Consider the following 22,013-nt stretch of genomic DNA (forward strand, 5'->3'; position numbering starts at 1 on the left):
TCGCCTGGTATGAATATATTTGCAAAAACAGGATTTATTAACTGTCATGAGAACATATTTACGAATCATATTTGTAAATAAAATATTTGAACCTAGGGGGAAACACGAGTTCTAATATTGCTAATTTTTCCTATTTTTTTTTTTAAATAGATTGCATATAACGTGTACATTTGACAGGACCTAATAAGTCCTAATTTTTCTTAGTTTTCGAGATTGTGTCTAATAGACAGTGTGTAACCCCTAGATATGGATTGTCGCAGTTCATTGAACCGATTTGCAAGAAAAAAGCGGTGTACAATTTACAGGTACATTAAGCACAGTTGTTGCACACATATTTATTTAAAGCGTTCGATATTTTCAAAAAAAAAGTTCCGTCGCCATAAATTTTTATTTCAATAAAAACCATTTAAATGAATCTTTTATAAATAATGTAATGTTTTGTTTCCAGTTCAAAATCATTTTGAATTACAAAGTCTGTGTCGAAATATTCAGTTCAAGGTGGAATTTCATCAAATTAAATGTGTAAACTCTGTACGGCGATTTGATTATGGCTGCTTTATCAGCTTATTTTGGATAATATCCAATCGATATATTGATCGACTCTCTGTTTAAATGAAAAATAGAAAATAATTGTTCAATTAAATGCCCGAATAAATAGACTAAATTACAAAACATACTGTGTATACGGCTGGCGATCCTTTTCTTGCACATGGTACTGGACCAAATGATACAATACCCGTTAAGTAATGATACACGTGCAGCGGACTAACACTATGCTGAATCATTAAGGGACCTCCGCTATCACCATTGCACACATCTTTATCATCTTCGCCAGCACATATTTGTTTAATTGATAAGTTACCATATTGTGCAATGCATTGATTTAGAGGAACTCCCTTAATAGCAACTTTCATTTTAACGTGACTGGTGGTACCTCTCTGAAAAAAATATACAAACAAATAATTAAACTTGAAATATTTTTGCGAAACAGGTTGAAATATGATTGCATTGAAGTACCTCAGTAACGCCCCACCCGGCAGCTGTTAGTAAGAGATCATCATACTTTTTATTTGCTATTGCTATGGGTAAACAGATGGGTCTAACAAAACTAAAAAAGCAATAAAAAGGTAAATAAAATAAATAAATAAAAGTGAAAAATATATTTACTCGGTGAATACAGCTGATTGTTGCAGGCGAATCAAGGCAATATCATTTGTTTCGTATCTAACCTTGGGACGGTATTGCTCATGGCGAATAATTTCGGCTACGGGAATATCAACATAAGGTTCTGAACAACGTGGAATAGTTTCATCATTATTTTCATCATCATCAACTTCTTCACAGTCAGGATTGGTGGTTACATCCCATTCTCCTAGACGTACGGCTTTAAAGAAAACAAACAAAAATTATGTATGTGAACTTTCCATATAAATATAAATTGTTTCGATTTCGAACCTGGTATAGTCCAACGTCGATCTCTTAAATGTTTTGCATCAACACAGTGACATGCTAAATTAAAATGCGATAGTTTTAGATTAATGTTGAACTTCAAATAAAATCTTTGTCAAAGTATTATATACCCGTTATAACGAAGTCCTTGTGAATAAGACTACCACCGCAATTGAATGCTTCACCTTTTGCTGTAAAGATTAAATTCTTTTAATAAAAATCTTGGTTCTGTTGACGTCAAAAAAATCATTTTTACATACGTGTGCTGTATTTGAGCAAGACAGTCCAAGGGAATTCCTTCAAAGCTAAAACAAATAAAGCCAACAATTTAAAATAAATAATCAATAAAATTAAATTAAAAAAAGATAAAAAATTAATCAAATTGAAAAAGAACCGGTTTCTTCGCCTCCGATGATTCGTTCTTCATATTGCAGTCCACATACTCCAGGTGGCGGCAGAAGCTCGTCTGCAAGCCTTACATTTGGTGACTGTTGATGGTTTTCGGGTCGAGGTGGTGATGGAGTTGTAGGTTGTATAGCAAGTGCACAGCAAAGCTTTAATCATTTCAGTATATAAAAAACGGTTGGAATCCATTCACATACATTAAAGTCAATTTTGTTAGCTAGTATTACCAAAGGTGAATGGCCACGAGAGCCGCATTGACTTCTAAGCAAAAAAGACCGATCATCAGTCGATAAAGGTCTCCTTGTATAAATGGCGAAGAGAGAAGGACATTGGTGCAAATCAATGCAAGTACCCTGTTTTTGATCGGGCGTTTGACAACTTTGACCTAGCGATTCTATGAAGATTTAATACACATTTAATAAAATTCATATTACTTATCACGGTGTTCATATTACTTATCAGGTCATAATAATAACTTCTCTGACTAGCGAAATTAAAATTGAATGCACCTCATTTTAAAGATCACATTGACATCTACAACAATAATTTTGTTTTATATTTCTCAGAATCAACATAAAAATGCCAAAAGTGTCAAACTTTAATAAAATATCAAAACCAAATTTGCTCCAAGTCAGTGTCTCTGTTTCGCGCACACATTATCTAATCGGCGTTTGGTTGGGTTTTTTTTTTCGAAATACACTCTAAATGACAACGATTGATTATTTACACCAATTTATTTTTACTATTCACCGTCTGATCACAGAAAGAATTTATCACACAAATTTACAAAATCATTCACAATGAAACACCCGATCGAATATCCAGCCATCAGCCTTTTCGACTTCGAAGCAGCAGATACCGATTGTATTCATTTTATAATCTCTGTTGTCTCAATACTTTTCTTAAAAATAAATCAAATCAAATCAAATTGTCTCATTTAAAAGCAATGTCTAAAAATTAATAATTCACGGGTGTAGAAAGTAAATATTTTAGTTTGGAAAGTTACATAAAATGCACAACACTTTGAATTATTTATTCAACGACTAGAATTGAACTATGTGATAAGATGCGAGATTTGCAAAATATTTTTACTTACGTGCACTTGATAAGCTAATGTAATAGAGAAATAAAATCAGAAAATACAATAATAATTGCACTGAATTCAGCATCCTCAAATGTTTTTTGATGTTTTAATTGAGTTAAAAGTGACACAGTCAGTGAACGAATAACGATAAATGTCTGTGCTCGTATGATTTTATACAAAAGACGACCGTACTGGATGACAAAAAACGAGTTATCAACAGATGTGTTTATGTGCTTGTCAAGAACTGGTATCAACTCACGTTCAAGCAAATACAAATGGCGATTTCGTTTGTAATTTTCGGTAGAACTTTTTCCATTCGTTGTTCTATCGCTAATGAATTATTATTTTTTGGCATTGCTTCGTGTGAATGATTGGTCGATGTCATTAATACCAAACCGGGTTTCATTTATAGTCTATAGCGAGAAAAATCAATCAAACGCCGATTAGATAACGTGTTCGCGAAACGGAGGCACTGACTTGAAGTAAGAAATTTAGTGTTGATTAAATTTGACACTTTTGGCATTTTTATGTTGATTCTGAGAAATTTAACATAATATTATTGTTGTTGATGGATGTTATTGTGATAAATATTGAATAGCGAACATTGAAGCAAACAGTTGAATACGAATCACGGAAATTCTCTGAACTATTTTTGACTTTTTGTTATTTTTGTGATTTTGACAAACTTTTTTTCAATTTTAATTTTGCTAGTAAGAGAAGTGATTGCCAAGAAGAAGAAAAAACCCAGATAATCGAGCTTATTTAAGGAAATGCCCATTTTCAATGTTATGACAATGTCATATTCGACATTTTGGGGAGCAACAATTTTTGATAATTTTTGCATTTGTGGGAAATTTTGTGAATTCCGTTTGAAAAAGACGAGTCATGCTCATCGATTTATTGGTGTAAATACTTCGAATATAAATGAACTTTGACATTTGTTGCAAAATATAAATAGATTATTTTGTGCATGGGAAATCCACATGAAGGAGTTTACCAAGGGCAAAAAACAAATTGATACTATAAATGATAGTGTAATTTTTTTGCAAATAAAATACGTTATTTCCAAATGTCAATTATTAGATTCATAGCACCAAACAATATATAAAAATGCACGCCTGAAGGAATGCAATCATATTACGTGAAAAGCTTTTAAAGCATATGCACAACAAATCATTTATTTAAGGCGCCAATTAAAACTAAGCGACTGCAATTTTTTCGGATGCATTATAACTTGTTATGATTCAATATTTGGGCGTACCTTCATTGAAGGCCCTTCACAATAGTCAGAAAAAAACATTTCTAATCGTTATAGATTGTAATACAGATACAACAGTTACTTCTGGAATGACAACAAGATTCTAGACTTTATATTATTGAATACAGTTATTGCAATGTCATTATTTATTAATTTGCATTTAAATAGTTGCTTCAGATGTACATGTACATTTAAAAATTGAATTTACTAGAGGAAAGGAAAAAACAAAGATATACTAGATCCAGGCATACAAGCGCCCTATGCTTTATCATTACGTACCTGTTTTTGCTAGATGAGTGCAAAATAATACAATTTGAGGCTGACTAGTCAATGGGTTCAGGGGTGAGCCTCTAAAATCGTAAATAATAATAAATGTGACTATTTAGTAATTCTTTTCAATCTTTTCTTGTGCGTTAGACACAACCTCGCCCTAACTTACCGTCCGTGCTCATGTATGATATGGATTTCAAGTAATCACAATGATTTGGATCACATCAGAATAATTACTTAATGATTTTAGTGTTGTTCAACAAGATTCTTGTTGTTGAAACAAAGTAGCAAATATTTAAAATATAGGTAGTGGTCGTTAAAAAGAGTGAAACTGTAATATTACAGGTGTTCAAATTCAAGTGAACATGTAATAAAATTCTTCTAAATGAGCAAAATTACATACATTTTCCTTCAATTGTGTCAAAAAACTTTCGATTTTCGTTTTTAAAATTATTCCATTACAATTAATTCGAAACGATTTTATGACTATACACCTACTAAATGACCTGGCAAGAAAAGAACATGTTTTAAATTTCGATATAAATTACATACGTATTGCTTACGTCAATTGAACAGTATAAAAGTCATTTCCTTTAACGAAACAACTTTCAGTTCGTTACGATTTGTGTTTCAGTGCTAAACTTGAATTTTATTGTGAAAAAAGTGAAAAATGATATCATTTATTTTGATAAATGTGTGCTTTCTTATCCTGGTTTATAACATTTATGTGTATCTATTTTCAAGACCTCATAACTTTCCACCGGGTACAGCTGAGAACAGTCAATAGTGCAAAAAATTCGAATTACCAATGTTTCCAATTTGACATTTTTAGGACCTCCAAAATTGCCATACTTTGGAAGTTATATATTTATGTTGCTGTTAGATCATAAGCATCTACATCTTGCAGTTGATCGTATTTGTAAATTCTACAAAACATCGGTGCTTGGCATGCATTTGGGACCATTTCCTACTATTGTGATAAATGGCAGTGAAAATGTGAAAAAAATGTTAAACAATCGTGATTTCGACGGTAGACCCGATATTTTGATGGGGCGAATGAGACATCCCGAAATGGATTTACACGGTGAGAACTACTGATGCGCAGTAACTTCAAGTATTCATAAGAGAATTCTTACAAACAGGAATTTTTTTCACCGAAAATGCTATATGGTATGAGCAGAGAAGATTTGTTCTACGACATTTGCGAGACTTTGGCTTTGGCAGACGATTCGATTCATTGGAGAAAGAAATTCAAATTCAAATAGCTCAATTCATTGATATCGTTCAGAACGGTCCGAAATATCCACATGAAAAGGTTAAAAAAAAATTTCTTTGAAATTTATTCGCTTTAATGGTACTTTTTTTATCTGGAAAACTAGAAATATGTCAGTGGTTCCAAAATATTAATGCCATATGCAATTTCTCCAGTTTTTGGCAACTGTTTTATTGCGACCTTATTGAATAATGAAACAATACCACGAGAAAGTATGGACGGTCTTTACAGGTAATATTAAAAAATCATCAAACAGAAAATTCGCTACATTTGTTCTAATAAATACAACAAAAAAAAAAATCTTCAAATAGAGCGATGGAAAATGCATTCATATTTCAACGTAAAAGCGATATCTACGGCAAATTGTACAGTATAATTCCAAGTTTTGCGAAATATTTCCCCGGGTGGTCCGATTACAAAATTGGCAGAAAATGTTCGATGGACTTGTACAACTATTTCGAAGTAAGCAAAATCAACTCAATTTAGTAAAAAATTGAAAAATTTCCAATTTTATTTTCATACAGCAAATTATTAATGAACAAATTCAGACGTTTGACGAAAGCCACGAACGACATTTTGTTGATATGTATATAAATAAATTGCGAAAACAAGAACCGAATATAAATCCAACAACCCATTTTTCATGTAATTCACAATTTTTTTCTTCTTCTTCTTAGCCTGTTCATTAACTCTTGTTTAAATTTGTTAGATAGTCAATTGATTTTGATGTGCATTGATTTAATTTTGCCAACACTAACCACGATTTCGTCGACGATAACATTTTTATTTCAACAAATCTTCCAAGAGCCTGAATTACAGCGAAAAATTCAATCCGAAATCGATCGTGTTGTGGGTCAAGGTCGTTTTCCCACTTTGGATGACCGTGTAAAGTGAGTATTAAGTATTTTATTTGCGTAATTTGAATTTGAAAGTGAATTTTATTTATAGTATGCCGTACACAGAAGCTTGTCTTCGTGAAATAATGCGTTTTGAATCGTTAGCCCCAACTGGTGTGCCCCACAAAGCTCTTGTTGATACTGAATTTTTAGGATATACAATTCCAAAGGGAACAATTATAATGCCCGCTCTGCATACAGCCATGAAAGAAAACACAGTATGGGAACAACCGAATGACTTTCGACCGGAACGATTTTTAGATGCATCGGGCAAATTATGTTTGAGCAAAGATATTTCATTGCCATTTGGTGCTGGAAAACGGGTATGGATATTTAAATGTTATTTTGAAAACAAAAAGAATACATCTAAATTCTTTGCTTACAGCTATGTGCTGGCGAGACATTTGCACGGAATATGCTATTTTTATTCACAACAGCATTTTTACAAGCGTTTAGTGTCCGGGTACCAAACGGTGAAAAACCAGTGAAATTCTCTGAAAATATCACTGGCACCATTCGCTCACCAAAAGACCAATGGGTTGAATTAACAAAACGATAGGAATAAATTTAAATGTCTTTTTGTGGTTTCCACTCGGTGTATGGTAAATACTATTTATTTTGAGGTGAATATTTTAACCCATTCAGGTTTGGAGTGTAGTTAAATTGATAATAAACATTTTTTTTGTATCGTATTTGTTGTTTTCCTTGGACAGTTCTCAATATATTTCTTTGAGTAGTAATCCGGATTGTGCTTTCAATGTGAATGTTTTTTTTTACTCTAATCGTGCACTTTTCAAATCTTCGATGATATCATTGTACAGATAATTTGTCGGCAATTTTTTGATTTCATTCTCAAATACGACCGGGTGTTTTTTTTGCAGTTTCGCCAGTGAATCTGGAAAAAAAGGAAAAACGAAATAAGAAAGATACGAAAGTACAGAGTATGAATGAAAAAAAGAGTATTAAATGTAATTTACCCAATAAAATCGGTCGAATTTTGATATAAGGATCATCGAGATATAGGAACAGGCGAGAGATAATATATTCGACCAAAGAGGAGTAGCCCGTTTCGCTAAACATGTCATCGCTGGGATTCACTTCAAGTTGTGGTAAACACTCGATTGCGAGGCATCGAACATTTGCACATGGATCGTCCAATCGACTTAGAATTTCTGAAAATATTGGCATTTTTGGAATCGATTCAAAAATATAAATTTTGGCCAACAGATACGTCCTTTTGCTACTTATACTCCCTTTTCAACTATGAATTACTAATTGAATCGATTGCTTTCGTCTTACCTGTAACTAAATGTCGGTAATCTTCATATAAAAAAGGTCCAGCTTTCAAAACGCAACGAATCGCATATGCCCTTGTTACCGCCAATTCATCTTCAATCAATGAAATTAAATTTTTTGACAATTTCGGGAATATTTCACGCGCTTCATCTGGACAAGAGCATCCGATTGAGCAAAGTGCTTGCGTGGCCATGGCACGAATAGATTCGGCATTACGTCCAGCCTTCCAAATCAGCACTGGTTCCAAAATGTCTTCTATAAATATGCTTAGCAAATTCATGGCGCTGCCTTGCATATTCTCGTGGTTCCAATTTAAAAATGCCTAAAAATATTGAATTTTTGAATTTTTTCTGTTGTCATTTAAAATCATTAAAATATTACCATCGACAGGCCCGAAAGAATTTTGATTTGTGCATTCGCTGTACTGTTTTCTAAAACCAGTTTAACGGCAGTTTGTATGGAAGAAAAGTATTCTTTTTGAAAGCCGCACAGTTTGATGCATCCAAAGAGCATTATAATCCGTTCTGATCTCTCGGAGTGTTCACAATCAAGATCTTCAATGTCATTTATAACATCGGTCATGTGCATTCCTTGTAAGAATACTCGATTTTCTGGTGTCTTACAGAACGTTTCGTACAAACTCAAGCCGCGTGTGGCAATCTCGTTATTTTCATGTGCATTTGACAAAGCGATTGTTTTCACCAATATTTCAAATAGGTACTTTTCCTCGCCCGACTCGTTTTCAATCTTCGTCAAATGAATGTTAACCATTTGTTCAATGAGATCCAGCAAAGCACTTTGATAGCCCTCATTGAGATTATGACACATTTCCGATGTAGAAATAAGTTTAGCGATTTCTTCAACGCTATTTCGTTTATGTTCAATTTCTGCGCCAGCAAATAGTGAATTGAAACATCGTAAAATTCCCAAGCAATTTGGGAATTTTTTTAGATCTCTCATTGTAATTTCCATCCAATCGTTGTAGTTCAATAATTGTCCCATTAAAAATGCCACACGTTTTGCTTCTTTAACCACACTATTTTCATCGTCTTGACATGCTTTCGCCAAGGCGGGAAACACTTCGATGAATTTACATGTAAAGGCTTTTTCGGCGAATAGCACCACTTCCCAAAGTAATTTTAATGAATGCAAACGAACGGGCTCTTTCCAATCAAGCATTTCCTTCACAATGATATTGATCATTCGAAGACTCTTTTCAACCAGTGCACGACAACCAAGAGTTGGACGCGTTTTTGTCACCAACGCAACATAGTTTGAACACGGATATTCATGATCGATCAACTCAATTCGTTGCAGTTCCTGTTGATTCTCGTCGAAAAATTGCTCGCCACAACGAATGAAATGAGTATTTATCTCTTCGCGAATGTCAACCAAATCGTCTTTTAAACTAAACATACAGAAAAATCGATTATTTTCATCCAAACAAAAACAAAACATTTTTAGAAGAAAGGCTCCGTTCTTTCAAGAGCAAAGAATAGATTTGAATTTGTGTAAAAAAAGATTACCAGCATAAAACCAATGGAACAATTCGTTCAAAAAATGAGTAACGATCACGAAGTTCAATCAGCCATTTACAGCCAATAATTCCGCACATGCGCCGGACAGCGGCCACTGAATCAGTTAATAACGGTGAAATCGAAACGATGCTCTTCACAATTTTATCGTTTTTATTGGTGATGTACAAGCAAACAACACCTTTAATACGAGAAAGAATGGAGTATAAAATTAGCGAAAAGGCAAAAAAAAAAACAGAAAAATGAAAAGCCGTTAACATCATAATAAAACTGAAATTCCTTTGCAAAAAATCACAAACCTAAATGAACTCTCATCAACTGTGAGTGCAAAAAAAAACTCGAAAAAATGTGCCTTTCAAACTTACCCAACGTTTCCACAGCAATCGTCCGTGTGGCTGACTGTCGATGACACAACAGTTCGGTCAATGGATCCACTAAACTTTCTGCACGCATATAAAAACTTGGTGTTGCTGTGGCCAACAATTGAATAGCTTTGCAACATTCCCGATGTGCATTGGCATAGCGATTCGTTAAATTTCTCACCAAAATATCCATTATATCATTATAAATTCTCATCAACGTGTCCGTGTCATTCGATTGAAATTTTTCAACGATGTGCCCAAGTTGTGTCAGTAATTCCAATTGAATCTCTTCACTTTCTTCAACCATCTCCGGTAAACCGATGCGTCGTCTCATCGTTGGTATAATGTAATCCAAAAAGAATTCATTTCGTGTTTGAAAACATTTTAAAAATTCATTCACAATCGAGATGGCAAGCGAACGTATCGCTTCGAATTTATCAGTGTAGCACTTCACCAAATGCAAATAGGTTAGATCAAGTAAGTTCTTTAAATCCTCGTCAGTCGATTGTTTTGAAACGCTTTGTAAGAGTTCATTCAATGCTGCTTGTCGTTTTGATTTATCAGCACATTGAATGTTTTTGCAAAGAATTTCTAATTCCAAATTCCTTTCAATTTCGGTTGATGAACTCATTTTTCAAAGCGATTTGTTGTTTTTGACGCAAGAGTACAAACTAATAACAACAAAATAGATTTTGTTTCTCTTTTCAAACAATTTCATTTACAAAAGAGTAATTATTATGTGGTTGCTAGGTAATTGCCAATTTTGTATCCGTAGTCACAGTTTTGTTTATTCTATCAACGGGCTTGACAACTGCCTTTTCAAAAATGAAAGAAACAACGTTTGTTTACTATGAATTCATCAAAACACATGTGTCAAACAGTCAATTTAACTCAAATGTTTACACATTCACGTGTGCGCGAGTGTATGTGTTTTGCAATTACAAAACACTTTGTTTGATTTGAAAAGAGCAAAAAGAAACACATTGAAAATATTCTTTTTGAGCACTACACTTACAATGCTCAATTATTTGTACGTATGAATCGGTTTGTTACAATTGGATAATTTGATAACTAATAGCAAAATTCGTCAATATTGTTTCGTTTATTCAAATGATCTATTGTGGCGTTAAACACGGTGTCTTTTGGGAAGGGGACATTTTTGTCCATGTTTCTATCGCAACCATACTGTGAATTATCAAAAGAAATGCGTCAGAGATTTTCAAATGTAAAATATTATTGGCTATTTCAAAACCTCTCAACGGTATTAAAACCGCGAAATTTGTGACTCTTTTTTTCTCGTTGAATTCCTGTCGAAATTTCTGTTTTGCCATTAAAAAAAAATTATGAATTTAGAAATGGTGGCCATTCAGCAACAAGAATTATTGCTTGTTTTTAACGAGATTCTCGTTTCTTTGATTTCTATCTCCGAGTATCACATAAAACGGAGAATTTATATCAAGTAAAACATTCGACTTTCTCTCGAGCGACGGTTTTTTTTTCGCTTCCATTCATTCAAGCAACCGTTGTATACGTCAAACGAAAGAAATTTTACCCACGTCATTCGGAATAATGAGTTCAAAATGTCAAAACCGTTCTTTGCTTGACAAACATTCCCAACAAACTAATCTATTAATCTATCAATTGACGATAAAAGTAGTTTCATTTCAAATGAACATGAATTAACTGTATGAATTATTGCCGTGGAACTTTCAATTCATTAAACAAAATAATTTTGAACATCTGCGAATACGGCGTTTTTTGTGGTACAGTATTTAATGGTATTCGATTCAAAATTAGTTTGTAATTTGACGACAGTAATTTTGAGATATTAATTTATTCGCGACAAATTTGCTCTTTATTTTTACACACACTTTTTTTTGCTCTTTATTTTTACAAATAAAAACAAAATGTTGTCCATTGCTTCTCGTTCAATTCTCTCTTGTAAATGATAAAATAGATTTTCATGAAATTTATGTGCGACAACCATATAAAATAAGTTCGTTTTTGCGTAACGGTATTTGGCAAATTGTCATAAATGTCATATTAGACGATCACACAAAGCAACAACAAATAAAACAACCATTTTTCGCAGATAGAAAGAATGTTGCGGCCGTATAAAGTGGTGTGTGGTGAAAAAAATTCAAGAGACAAAAAAGAAAAAAATGTGGTAGAAGTTGAAAACTAAAAATAATATCGAAAAATTGAAAATGTGGAATAAATATAGAAATAGCTGAAATTCATCTACAAAATGAAAATTTAATTGTGGTTCCATGACGTTTTGCGGTTGCACAAATCAACAGAAAGTCTCCTTCTCTCTCTTCATCTTTAATTTCGTTTGCTCTCTTTTTTTTCGGTCAATTTCCCCTCAATTTGCTCGGTTCGCTCCGTTGAATGACAGAGTTTTCCTGAAAAATCGGCACATGCGCAACGCAACACATGAAAAGCAATGAACCGTCGTCTTTCATTCAAAAAATAAAAAAAAATGAATTCGGAAACAAAATGAAAGCACTATCTAGGATAGAAACGAGTTAATATCTTTTTGAAAAAAATAAACAATAAATCTAAAATGTGAGTCAAAACGAATAGAGATAATTTGTTTATGAAAATTTGACGACTGTTATTATTATTTTAACGGTAAAGCTTTTCATCATCACGAACATATGATTGCGAAGCCGATGCCGCTAGAGCCGAAATCGCTGGCACATGTACATGGTATCTGTACAATCATAAATTATCACATAAAATGCGCCCACCCATACAGTCATACATTTCAACAATCATTTGGTTTCGTTTGTATGCGCGACCATTCCGTCTCGCTCGTGCCAATCACAACTGTATTCCGAACGGTGCGTATCAAACAGCGGTGACTGTGTGCTATTCACAACGATATATTGTTGTGCATGTATGTAGAGTTGTCTCGTTTGTGTGTTCCTGTTCAAGTTAGGTGATGCTTGTAGCTACTGTTTGTGCTTAGATCAAAACCGTTCTAGCGCTCGATGCAAAACAATCAGGTACTGATTTTGTGTGCCGTTTGAATTGACGACAACGGTGTTGCGACCGACTAAATGGGTTTTAACTTTTGACTTTGTCGATTTTGTGTGATATTACTGTGAAAAATGATCAAATAGACAAATAAAAATAATAATAAAACAGTTTTATTGAATGTGCTGTCATTTGAACACCGAAATGAAATTCTTGTGTGTATGTGATAATTTTTCATCTTCGATGTGTGTACTTCGTTTTGACCAAATCGAATAAATAAACAAACGACGACAAAGCAGAAGAGAAAGAACACAAAGTGTGCATGTGTACAAAGTGAATCTGATTAAACAAAACTTAATAATTTGCGGTCGAAAACACAGTATTTTTTTGCCCATAAAACTTTATCTCTTGCTTTGTTTGTAAGAGCGATAGAGATGCGAACGGAGAGCGCGGCGCTAAAACTAAAATTTCAATTTGCTTGACAAAGTGAATTTTAAATTGCATCAATAACAGAGAAAGAGAAAGAACTAGTGTGAGCTACAACCAACGTTTAAACTTTTGAATAAATTGTTTCAAAGCGAAGAAAGAAAGATTTAAAAAAATATATAAAAATTTCCAACAAAAAATCAAATATAGTTCTCCAGAGATAAGAAGTACTGACACTATAACGCAAAAAGCGGTTTTATGAATGTGAAGAAAAAGTTATAGCGCGTTTTGCTTGAAAAACTTGTGTCGGATTTTGTAATTTGGTTTATCACAACGCTTCTTCATTCACCGTCAAAATTGTTTATGCATCCCATCCGAGGAAGAAAGTGAAATTAATTTTTTCCCTGCTATACGCATTGGCACGGCTGCAATCAAGAGTAAATGTAAAAAAAGCGGCCGCTGAAATAAAAACCAGCGTGAAAGAGATTATATGAATATGGCTGAATGAATTCATTAGTTTTACACTTGCATTAATAAAGTTGCTGGCCACGGGCAACAAAATTCATTTTCGCTCTTTTCCGGCAAGTTTCTCGCTCTCTCTTTTTTATTTACATCATTATCATCAGTAACGAGGCACACATCGTATCAACATTTATTCGGCGATATTTCAACTTATCGCTTCTATTGATAACAACTTTTTCGTATCTGAAACGAAATAAAAAAAATCAGTTTCGTTCACGGATTAGTTTGTATTCGTGTGTTGTTGTCTTTTGTGTATGATTATCAAAAAAGTTGAAAAAGCGTAAACGTCACTGAGGCAAACGTTAGCGCAACACAGAAAAGAGCAAAACCAATATCGTATACGCCGAAAAAAGGAAACTCAAACACCGTCAAAATATCGATTGAAATTCGAAAGCGGGATAGTTTCTTCAAAACAAAAAGTCAATTTCTCCCCCTCCAACAAATGATATAATCGATTACAATCGAAGAAAGGAAGTCAATTCTGGCATGACAACCTGTTTTTAACGCACCATCGACAACAAACAAAAAACGTGAATATAATTAAGCTTGTGAATTTTCAACGCTCGAATGAAAGAAACAAAAAAAAACTCTATTTTTGACGAGTAGTATTCTGTGTAATTGTGTGAACAACTTGTGGACAAAAGAAAATGAAAACAATGTTAAAAGAGTGAAGTAGCAAAAGAATAATCATATGTATATTTTTTCGTAAGAATAGTCCTTCACTTGTACAAAGTGATTTCGTTTGGTGTACATTAATCCAAAGAAATAAGAGTGGAGAGGAAAAAAAGTAATAGCACGATTTTCCGAAAGTCGAAAGAGCTTCTTTCGCCATTTCTTATTGAAAGCTTTTGATGCACGTGAAGAGAGAGTGAAAAAACTCGCAAGAAGGAAGTCGAAAGTGTAATCAATTGTGAAGAACGAGAGAAAAAAGGAAACCGAGAATATCACTCTGTCTGTGAACGATATAGCTTTGTTGCTGTAGCTGGTAACCACGCAAGAGCATCAAATCAGAAAAGAAGCTATTTCAGAGAGTGTGCATCGTATATTACTGAACAAAAAACTTAGCACGTCGGTAGAAGCGCGTCAGTCAGCTGATAGCGAAAAGACAAAAGAAAAAATCTCTCCGAATAGCGCGAAAAACCCACAACACTGGAATTGGGATACATTCATCCGCATTGCACGTACGAGCTTTTGTGATTAACTTTTTTTAGGTAAGATTATCATAAATCAAATTATATTCATTTTCTTTCTCTTATTTCGAATGCGATTCATTCGTTGTCATCGTTATAATATTATTACATACTGCTTCTTGGTTTGGCTCTCTTGTTCGGTTTCAGTCAAAACAAAAATGAAGTAAATCGAATTATGTTCGCGTTGATTTTTCAATTCAATACCCGAATAAAGCAACAAAAGATCTACCGCTCACAAATTATAGCACACTGGAAATGTTTCTTATCTGAACACCACATGAAGATAAACAAGAGTATAGAAAAAAGAGAAAAAAATGTATGAAAATGTGATTTTGTGCTGTGTCAAAAGTTTCAACATAAAATAAGCTTCGTTTATTCTTTGCATTCTGGCGAGATATACAATGGTCGGAGAAACACTTGTCTAACAATATCGTTGAATCGAAAGTCGGAAAATGAAATGAAATTGTGCACAAAAGTCACAAATCAAGCCAACAAGAGAATGCGAATGGTATCGAGAGTGTGAGAAATTCACATCGGAGAATAGGACATGGAAATAGTTATGGAGTTTTTCGTTTCGCTACGTGATGTAATTGTTTGGTTTGTTGAGAAGGTCTTTCGATATATACAAAAGAATTCTTCACAATAATACATGCTGAAATCCGATTTTCTGCTACTTTATTCCATCGGTATAAATTTCAAATAGGCGAAAAAGAACAAGAAAAAAAAAATAAACGACTGAAAATAAGCATAATTTATGTCAATCGCTCACACAGTCACCGAGAAATTCCAAAGCAAAGATTTCTTATTTTTCGTTCTTACCCTACCTGGTCTCTTTCTCTATCTCTCATTTGCTACATTATTGAGATACTTTACTATGCCTTCCTTTACCTGAAAGGGCAAGTGGTGTTGTTCTTTTGTAACGTATATTACTTGAATTTTTTCTATCAATTTTCTTCTTCCGTTCGTTAAACTTACCGCACAACTGTGTCCACACAGATGGCATATAGTCTCTTGTTCCAATCGAAATCGTGCACACATACCCAACATCCATCAAGATGTGATGCTCTGAAAAGATTCAGTTCGGTGTGTGTGCATGTGAAAAACGGATTTATTTCTATATGCTGAATACATTTCTATGCCCTCTTCCTGAAATCTATATATTCGTAACGTGAGCCGTTCATAAATTACTTCGTTGTGTTATGTGTGTATGTGCTTAGTTTTTATAGCCAGCCTAACAAATGTAAATGATTGCACTGTTACCGAATTGACGTTCATCTGGGAGCACACGCGTAAAGTGTGCGGGTAAGAAAAACTCCACAGTCATTAAATGATAAATTCCATCTTGAGCGGATGCTCGGCGAGCAAAAACATAAAAACGCAAGGAAAAAACATTGGAAAAATGTGTGTTTGTAGTGGAATAGCAACGCATTTACATCACTATATAAACTTTATTGATCTCTCTCCCTTACGCACACTTCATGCTCTGTCTCCTGTGCCGTTGGCTCAAAGCATCAGATGTAGCGGCAACAAGCGAGGGTAAATATGATATCTCTGTTTCAAAAAGAGCTCTTTTCTAAAACAGTGCCAATTTCAAAGTTGCCCGAGATGAGCGCGTGACACACACACAACAGATTTCGTTTTTCCACCGTTCTGCCGTCACTCCTGCTGCTGTAATTTTAATGCTAGTATGTTTTTGTGTGTGGTGCAGCTACAAAGCCAACGATTTAAAAGCTTATGTAAAAATAATGCGAAGAAATTGTCAAATATTACCCGAAGCGCAAGCAACAAACGATTTTACAGTCTGTTTTTCTTTGGTTTGTGTGTCAAAGCAAAGAAAAAAAACAACGACATTAAATGAAATTGTTTCAAAGTAATAATCATTGCTTGCGGAAAATGTGTTAGAATTGAGAAAACACGAAAACAAAATGACGAAGAAAACGTGTAGATGATTCGATTAGATCCATTGAATAATTCTTAAAATGTTGATTTCTTTTCGGTTCTAAGTTGAAAAATCTGTTTTCAATTTAAATGCTGAAAAAGCATTCCGTGTGGGATAAACTGTCAACTCCCATTTCAATTCATACACGAGCCATTTTCAAAATTACTATGTGTCGACAAATGTATCATAAATCCATTTAAAATAGTTTGAAAAAACCATTTGCTTTTGAAGTAACTGAAGTTATAAGTGAAATCATATGTTTTGAAAATCCCGATTAAATGCATTTTACGTGCTGGATTTGCTCAAAATATAATCTTCTCTGACACACAATAAAATCAGTTACATTCGTTTCTGATTCGGTTTTGACAAGAATGAAAACGAAAAACAAGACCAAATGCTGCAAAGGAGAGAAAAAAAAGTGCTATTTGGCATCCTCTTGAAATTTAATTATGTCGAACGGGAGAGAGTTTTATATATTCTGACCGTCTAATAAAACCAAATAATTTTACGACTTTTGTTGTCTTCGCTAACTTATAAATAATAAATTTCTAACGATATTTTTTAAGAGAGTTAAAAAACGAGTTTCAATTCCGGAATATGGCTTAAAATGGATATTGACGTTAGATGTTTTTAGGCGCCGTCCATATGCTACAACCGAAATCAAATCATTAGCCCCATAAAATTTTTATCAATAAAATATTATTCCGTGACCTTTTCTGTGGTCGAGAAAAAAAAGAATCAGCTAATTTCATGCCATTAAAAATCATTTGTGACGCCCGATTCTAATGGGTAGAATGGAATAATGTTTCTTTAATTTATTAACCATAACCGCTACTAGTTTTACGCTCACTTTAGTTTTTATTGTGCAAGCAACGTGTATCGAATATCACACACAAAAGTATGTCGAATGAAAAGAAGACGAAAACAATGCTAACACGATATATATATATCGGACGCCTTTTCAACTGATTTCACTAGACCATTTCTGATTGTCTTTGAGTATGTTTTGAAGGTTTAAGTCAAGGTCGATACGTGTTTACGGTGGGTGCGCGCATTTAATGAAATATTGACCGAGACCGAGCGCCTTCAACTTGAACGGTGCATTGTCATTTTTGGAATCGATGTAAACAACAGACCGAGCACTTATTTTAGAAAATTTTCGCTTACGCATTTCCACACAGACGATTTCAATCGGTGCAAACAAGTAATAACAAGTCATTTCATTTTGGTTTTGCACTTGAGAAAAATAACATCAAAGTAAACAAATGTCTGCCACATGAGTTTCACTGATTGATGTGTTTTCAATGCATACAATATATAAATTTAGATGCTACTTGACTGCAACAACACCGATGACAACTGAATGTGTTTCGTGTTAATCCATTGAATTAAATAAATGTGCTGAGTGGTGTGCCGCCCCGTGTGAACCATAAAACATTTTCATTGTCAAACTATATGGAATCAATTATCGCAATTACAATTATCGAAATGTCATTTTATCGATTCACCATACAATAACCACACTTATCATCATGCTCAATGTATAACGGCTTTCGATTTTGGTGCTTTCGGTTGTTCATGTAAATTTAATGAATGCGTGACAATCTATCGGTATTAGTTGTTTTTGGCGTTCTTTCTCACACTCATTGTGGCTTTCAACACCATTTTTTTTTAATATTCACATTTTGTTTACGAACATCAATTTTGTGTTGGTACCAGCGGCACGAAGCATCATTTCATTTCAATTTACACAAGATTTTGCAGTTAGTTTTCAACAGATTTGGTTTCAAATTTGATTGTCACTTTATGTGGCTTTTCAATGTTTGCTTTTCACATCTGTACTTTAGAAGACAAGTGCTAATTGACAAAATTATAAATCGATTTTAATACAGCGACATTCGTATGTGGGGACGTTTTATGCTGTTTAAGTCAATCGGCTTTTGCTTTTTGGCGGTGATGTGCACATCTCGTGTGTAGTTCGTCATAGGACAGTGACATAAAACTAACAGATTTTAACACAAGCACAATATTACTTAATCAATGCTAGTTATATCTAATGGAAACCATCTGCAGATATGGATGGGTATGTGTTTTTGTGTGTATGAACATGGAACAAATCATGATTAATGTCTTTTTGCGATTGTTCAGAGTGTGTATAAAGATTATGTATTTAACGATATGTGACACATGAAGTTAAAGCTCGGAAATGAAATTCTAATTGAAGTGACTGCTGTTTCAATGGAACCGAATGCAAAACCCATTACTCGCGCACCCAAGTATTTACAAGTCAAAACTCAAGCAGATGTACTCGAAAATGTAGAGTTTCACAACACCAAAAGAAATAGAACTCTCTCAATTTGCACACACACACTTCAAGTGTTTGTTTATACACTAAATATATATACTTGAGAACACAACACGAAAATTGCCGCACCAAAACCAAACGGACACATTCATTGAGGAATACGATTTTCTCTCTGTCTTTTTCTGTCCTTCTTCTATCTCTTTCGTCAAATTCTCTCTTTCTCTCTCTTCCTCTATTTCTTTTCCTCTATTCATGTGCGTGCTGTGCGCATTTCAACGGCAAAAGTAATTCGCATATTCTAATTCCCAAAATGACGTTGTTATTTTTTTTCTCTTGAGTATCACAATGTACCATATATTACGTCTGTTTTCATATGCCGAAGTCATTTGCTACACACAATAATAATACTCACACTCTTATTTGTATTACCTAAATGCGGTCTTTTTTCCTCTGTCTCTCTATTGTCTTCATTTGAACATTTGGTTTGAACACAACAAAACTGTCATCACACACTCCAGAGAATATTGGCTTTTAGGCCATGCAGTGGATAGAGAGAGAAATGCACACAATGCCACACACACACGCACACACACATTGATACATTTATGAAGCGAAAAAAAAATGAGAAACACATGGACCTGACAAATACAAGCCAAACTCAATTTCTTGCTTCTTTATTATTATTGCGTGTATTCAATTCCACATTGAAACCTATTCATATCAGTTTGTGTGCAACACAAATCGACTACTCAATTTCTGCACAATCCAAAGCCAAACACACATAAAAACACTGAACAAAACGCTTACAAACGGATTAATATAATATCGTATATGCTATAAATACACGATAATCTCTTAAATGGAATAGAAACGTCATTGCATTAGACGAAGACGACGACGACGGCAATCCGAATGAATGAGAAAACATTCTATGTCGCTTTTATTTTCAATCAAAGAAGTTGAATTAATAGGCGCAGAGAAGCGATTCGCTTTGTAACTGCGACTTAGAATAAGTGACAATAAAACGGCGGCAGCTAATCGCTTCTTTGATAAATATTGCGCACGAGAGATGAGAGAGAGAAAAGAAGGAATATTATTTTACACGCAACGAGATAAAAAGATCTGTTAAAATATGGAACGAAAACCTTGTGATGCCAAACAAACCCACCGCCAATGATTTTGGTGGTACGCATCAAATTATTTCAGTATATATCGTCTCGGATTTGCTGGATATAGACAGCCGTTGCCAATATTGCATTATATTTAGTCATTCGACACTTTCAGCGCATGTGGTATCGATTTTTCGCACGCTGATTTTATGATGCCAACTAGCTATAAAAACTGAATTGCATAGACGACATCAAACAGCTGCTTTTATGATAAATAAACGAAATTCAAATTGCACAAAATTAAATGTTCCCATATTCATTTGACTTTTCGAAATCCATGCATAACCAATTACCATCGGTTTATTAATCATTTTAATCGTTACATCTTTTATGACTTGACACACAAAAAAACCGTATAACTAAAGAACATACACCAAATGTGTCAAATAATTAACATCAATCGAATAACAATTGGAAACAAATGATTTGCTTTGTATCGCACGAAAGAAAAAAATGTCAATCGCTGAAGAAAAATGATATGAATGATTTCTTAAAGTAAACAAATATCATTTTTTAAATAAGAATGACGCTTTGTTGACTCTTAATCGAACGTGACGTTGACGTTCATTATCAAAATATTTGTCTTGTGAAATTGAATTTCGCACCTCTTCGTTGGAGATGAAATTTATTCGTAACTGCTGTTGTCCGCTGCTGCTGCTGCTGTTGTTGTGCACATAAAATGCACATCGTTAATCACCTTTATTTCATTTTTCATCATTGTTGATGGTTGTTTCGAAGCAAGTATGTTTATTCTGTGATGCTGTTGCTGTTGCTTTCATTCACGATGCTCAGCTCGCATTACCCAAAAGCCACAAGAAAATATATGCATTTTAATTTAAACTTTCAAGTTTGTTACACAATGTGACAGATGAGTTTCTGTGCACATGAGATACTGTGCTTTTTTCTCTCGCAATAAAATTCATTTCAACAGGTTCTGGATACGACCAAGATCCGTATTTTTGTGTTGTTGTTGTTGTCGAAGGGTGCGTGATGCATCCAAAGTTTCACTTTGAGAAATTTATCTCGCAAACAAAACTCATATAGAAATTTGTATAAAGTTTTTGTTATATGGATGGAAATTCAATGCCACAACATTACTGCAGCACATAATTGCAAATTAATATTTAATGAGTAAATGTTAGTTCATTTAATCTCCGGCTTTTTATCTTGAAATCCTAGTCTCATTTGATAGGGATCTTCTTCATTCGGATGGCGTGCACAGAGTGGAAATTCCAATATTGGAGCAACTTTTCCATAACAACATTCATTACACGAAAATTTCATTTTAGATAAAGGCAACAATGCGAAAAAAATGCTCTTTTCTCTCACCCTCTGCCCCCCACCTCTGTCTATCTCTGTTGTATCTCGGCCACAATATGTGACTAGTTAAAAAGTTAATTTAAACAGCATTCTGATGTTTACGTCAGTGGCATAAAACCGCCGCCCTCTCTTCTCTCTTCGTTTCTTTCGAATTCTTCATGGTTTCTTCTGAAGAAAGCATAATACTTCTACACCATCCTCCGAGATTAAATGCCGTCTGGTGTGCAAAAACTTCGCTTGACGTTTCCTTACATGAAAGCATAAAGTGGAAAAAAAGTCAACATTGAAAATGAAAAATGTTTGGGACCATAAATCGCATTTTATGTGACAGC

At 34.0% G+C, this 22,013-nt stretch overlaps 3 protein-coding genes across 3 annotated transcripts; 1 reads left to right on the plus strand and 2 right to left on the minus strand.

Annotated features, from left to right (window-relative positions):
• Positions 1-411: 411 nt before the first annotated feature.
• Positions 412-3,094, minus strand: LOC116343811 (serine protease easter-like). The gene is made up of 10 exons (XM_031772061.1): positions 2,951-3,094; positions 2,082-2,248; positions 1,844-2,003; positions 1,710-1,754; positions 1,581-1,640; positions 1,456-1,509; positions 1,168-1,384; positions 1,018-1,108; positions 678-938; positions 412-604 (listed from the first exon to the last, which is right to left on the minus strand). Exons 1-10 carry the CDS (start codon positions 3,021-3,023, stop codon positions 560-562), a joined length of 1,173 nt encoding a protein of 390 aa, XP_031627921.1. The 5' UTR covers positions 3,024-3,094; the 3' UTR covers positions 412-559.
• Positions 3,095-5,092: 1,998 nt separating this feature from the next.
• LOC116343809 (probable cytochrome P450 304a1) lies at positions 5,093-7,327 on the plus strand. The gene is made up of 9 exons (XM_031772059.1): positions 5,093-5,230; positions 5,299-5,550; positions 5,609-5,781; positions 5,846-5,970; positions 6,051-6,201; positions 6,264-6,384; positions 6,449-6,629; positions 6,688-6,958; positions 7,021-7,327. Exons 1-9 carry the CDS (start codon positions 5,137-5,139, stop codon positions 7,192-7,194), a joined length of 1,542 nt encoding a protein of 513 aa, XP_031627919.1. The 5' UTR covers positions 5,093-5,136; the 3' UTR covers positions 7,195-7,327.
• On the minus strand, positions 7,223-10,474 carry LOC116343808 (dynein assembly factor 5, axonemal). Its single transcript, XM_031772058.1, has 6 exons — positions 9,832-10,474; positions 9,458-9,647; positions 8,313-9,339; positions 7,935-8,253; positions 7,613-7,807; positions 7,223-7,530 (listed from the first exon to the last, which is right to left on the minus strand). Exons 1-6 carry the CDS (start codon positions 10,457-10,459, stop codon positions 7,409-7,411), a joined length of 2,481 nt encoding a protein of 826 aa, XP_031627918.1. The 5' UTR covers positions 10,460-10,474; the 3' UTR covers positions 7,223-7,408.
• Positions 10,475-22,013: the final 11,539 nt, after the last annotated feature.

The sequence above is a fragment of the Contarinia nasturtii genome, unplaced genomic scaffold, assembly GCF_009176525.2.
Source record: "Contarinia nasturtii isolate CC-2019 unplaced genomic scaffold, AAFC_CNas_1.1 Cnas_scaffold_1037, whole genome shotgun sequence".
Classification (NCBI taxonomy): domain Eukaryota; kingdom Metazoa; phylum Arthropoda; class Insecta; order Diptera; family Cecidomyiidae; genus Contarinia; species Contarinia nasturtii.

Excerpts from the sequence above, each read along its gene's own strand:
- LOC116343811 (XM_031772061.1), bottom strand. The coding sequence starts at position 3,023 with ATGCTGAATTCAGTGCAATTATTATTGTATTTTCTGATTTTATTTCTC. Across the intron at positions 1,641-1,709 it reads CTTGCTCAAATACAGCACAC|CAAAAGGTGAAGCATTCAAT; the intron begins GTATGTAAAAAT and ends TAATCTTTACAG. Across the intron at positions 605-677 it reads GATCGCCAGCCGTATACACA|AGAGTCGATCAATATATCGA; the intron begins GTATGTTTTGTA and ends TCATTTAAACAG.
- LOC116343809 (XM_031772059.1), top strand. The coding sequence starts at position 5,137 with ATGATATCATTTATTTTGATAAATGTGTGCTTTCTTATCCTGGTTTAT. Across the intron at positions 6,202-6,263 it reads ACTTGTACAACTATTTCGAA|CAAATTATTAATGAACAAAT; the intron begins GTAAGCAAAATC and ends ATTTTCATACAG. Across the intron at positions 6,630-6,687 it reads ACTTTGGATGACCGTGTAAA|TATGCCGTACACAGAAGCTT; the intron begins GTGAGTATTAAG and ends TTTTATTTATAG.
- LOC116343808 (XM_031772058.1), bottom strand. The coding sequence starts at position 10,459 with ATGAGTTCATCAACCGAAATTGAAAGGAATTTGGAATTAGAAATTCTT. Across the intron at positions 9,340-9,457 it reads GTTCCATTGGTTTTATGCTG|TTTAAAAGACGATTTGGTTG; the intron begins GTAATCTTTTTT and ends CTGTATGTTTAG. Across the intron at positions 8,254-8,312 it reads TTCTTTCGGGCCTGTCGATG|GCATTTTTAAATTGGAACCA; the intron begins GTAATATTTTAA and ends CAATATTTTTAG.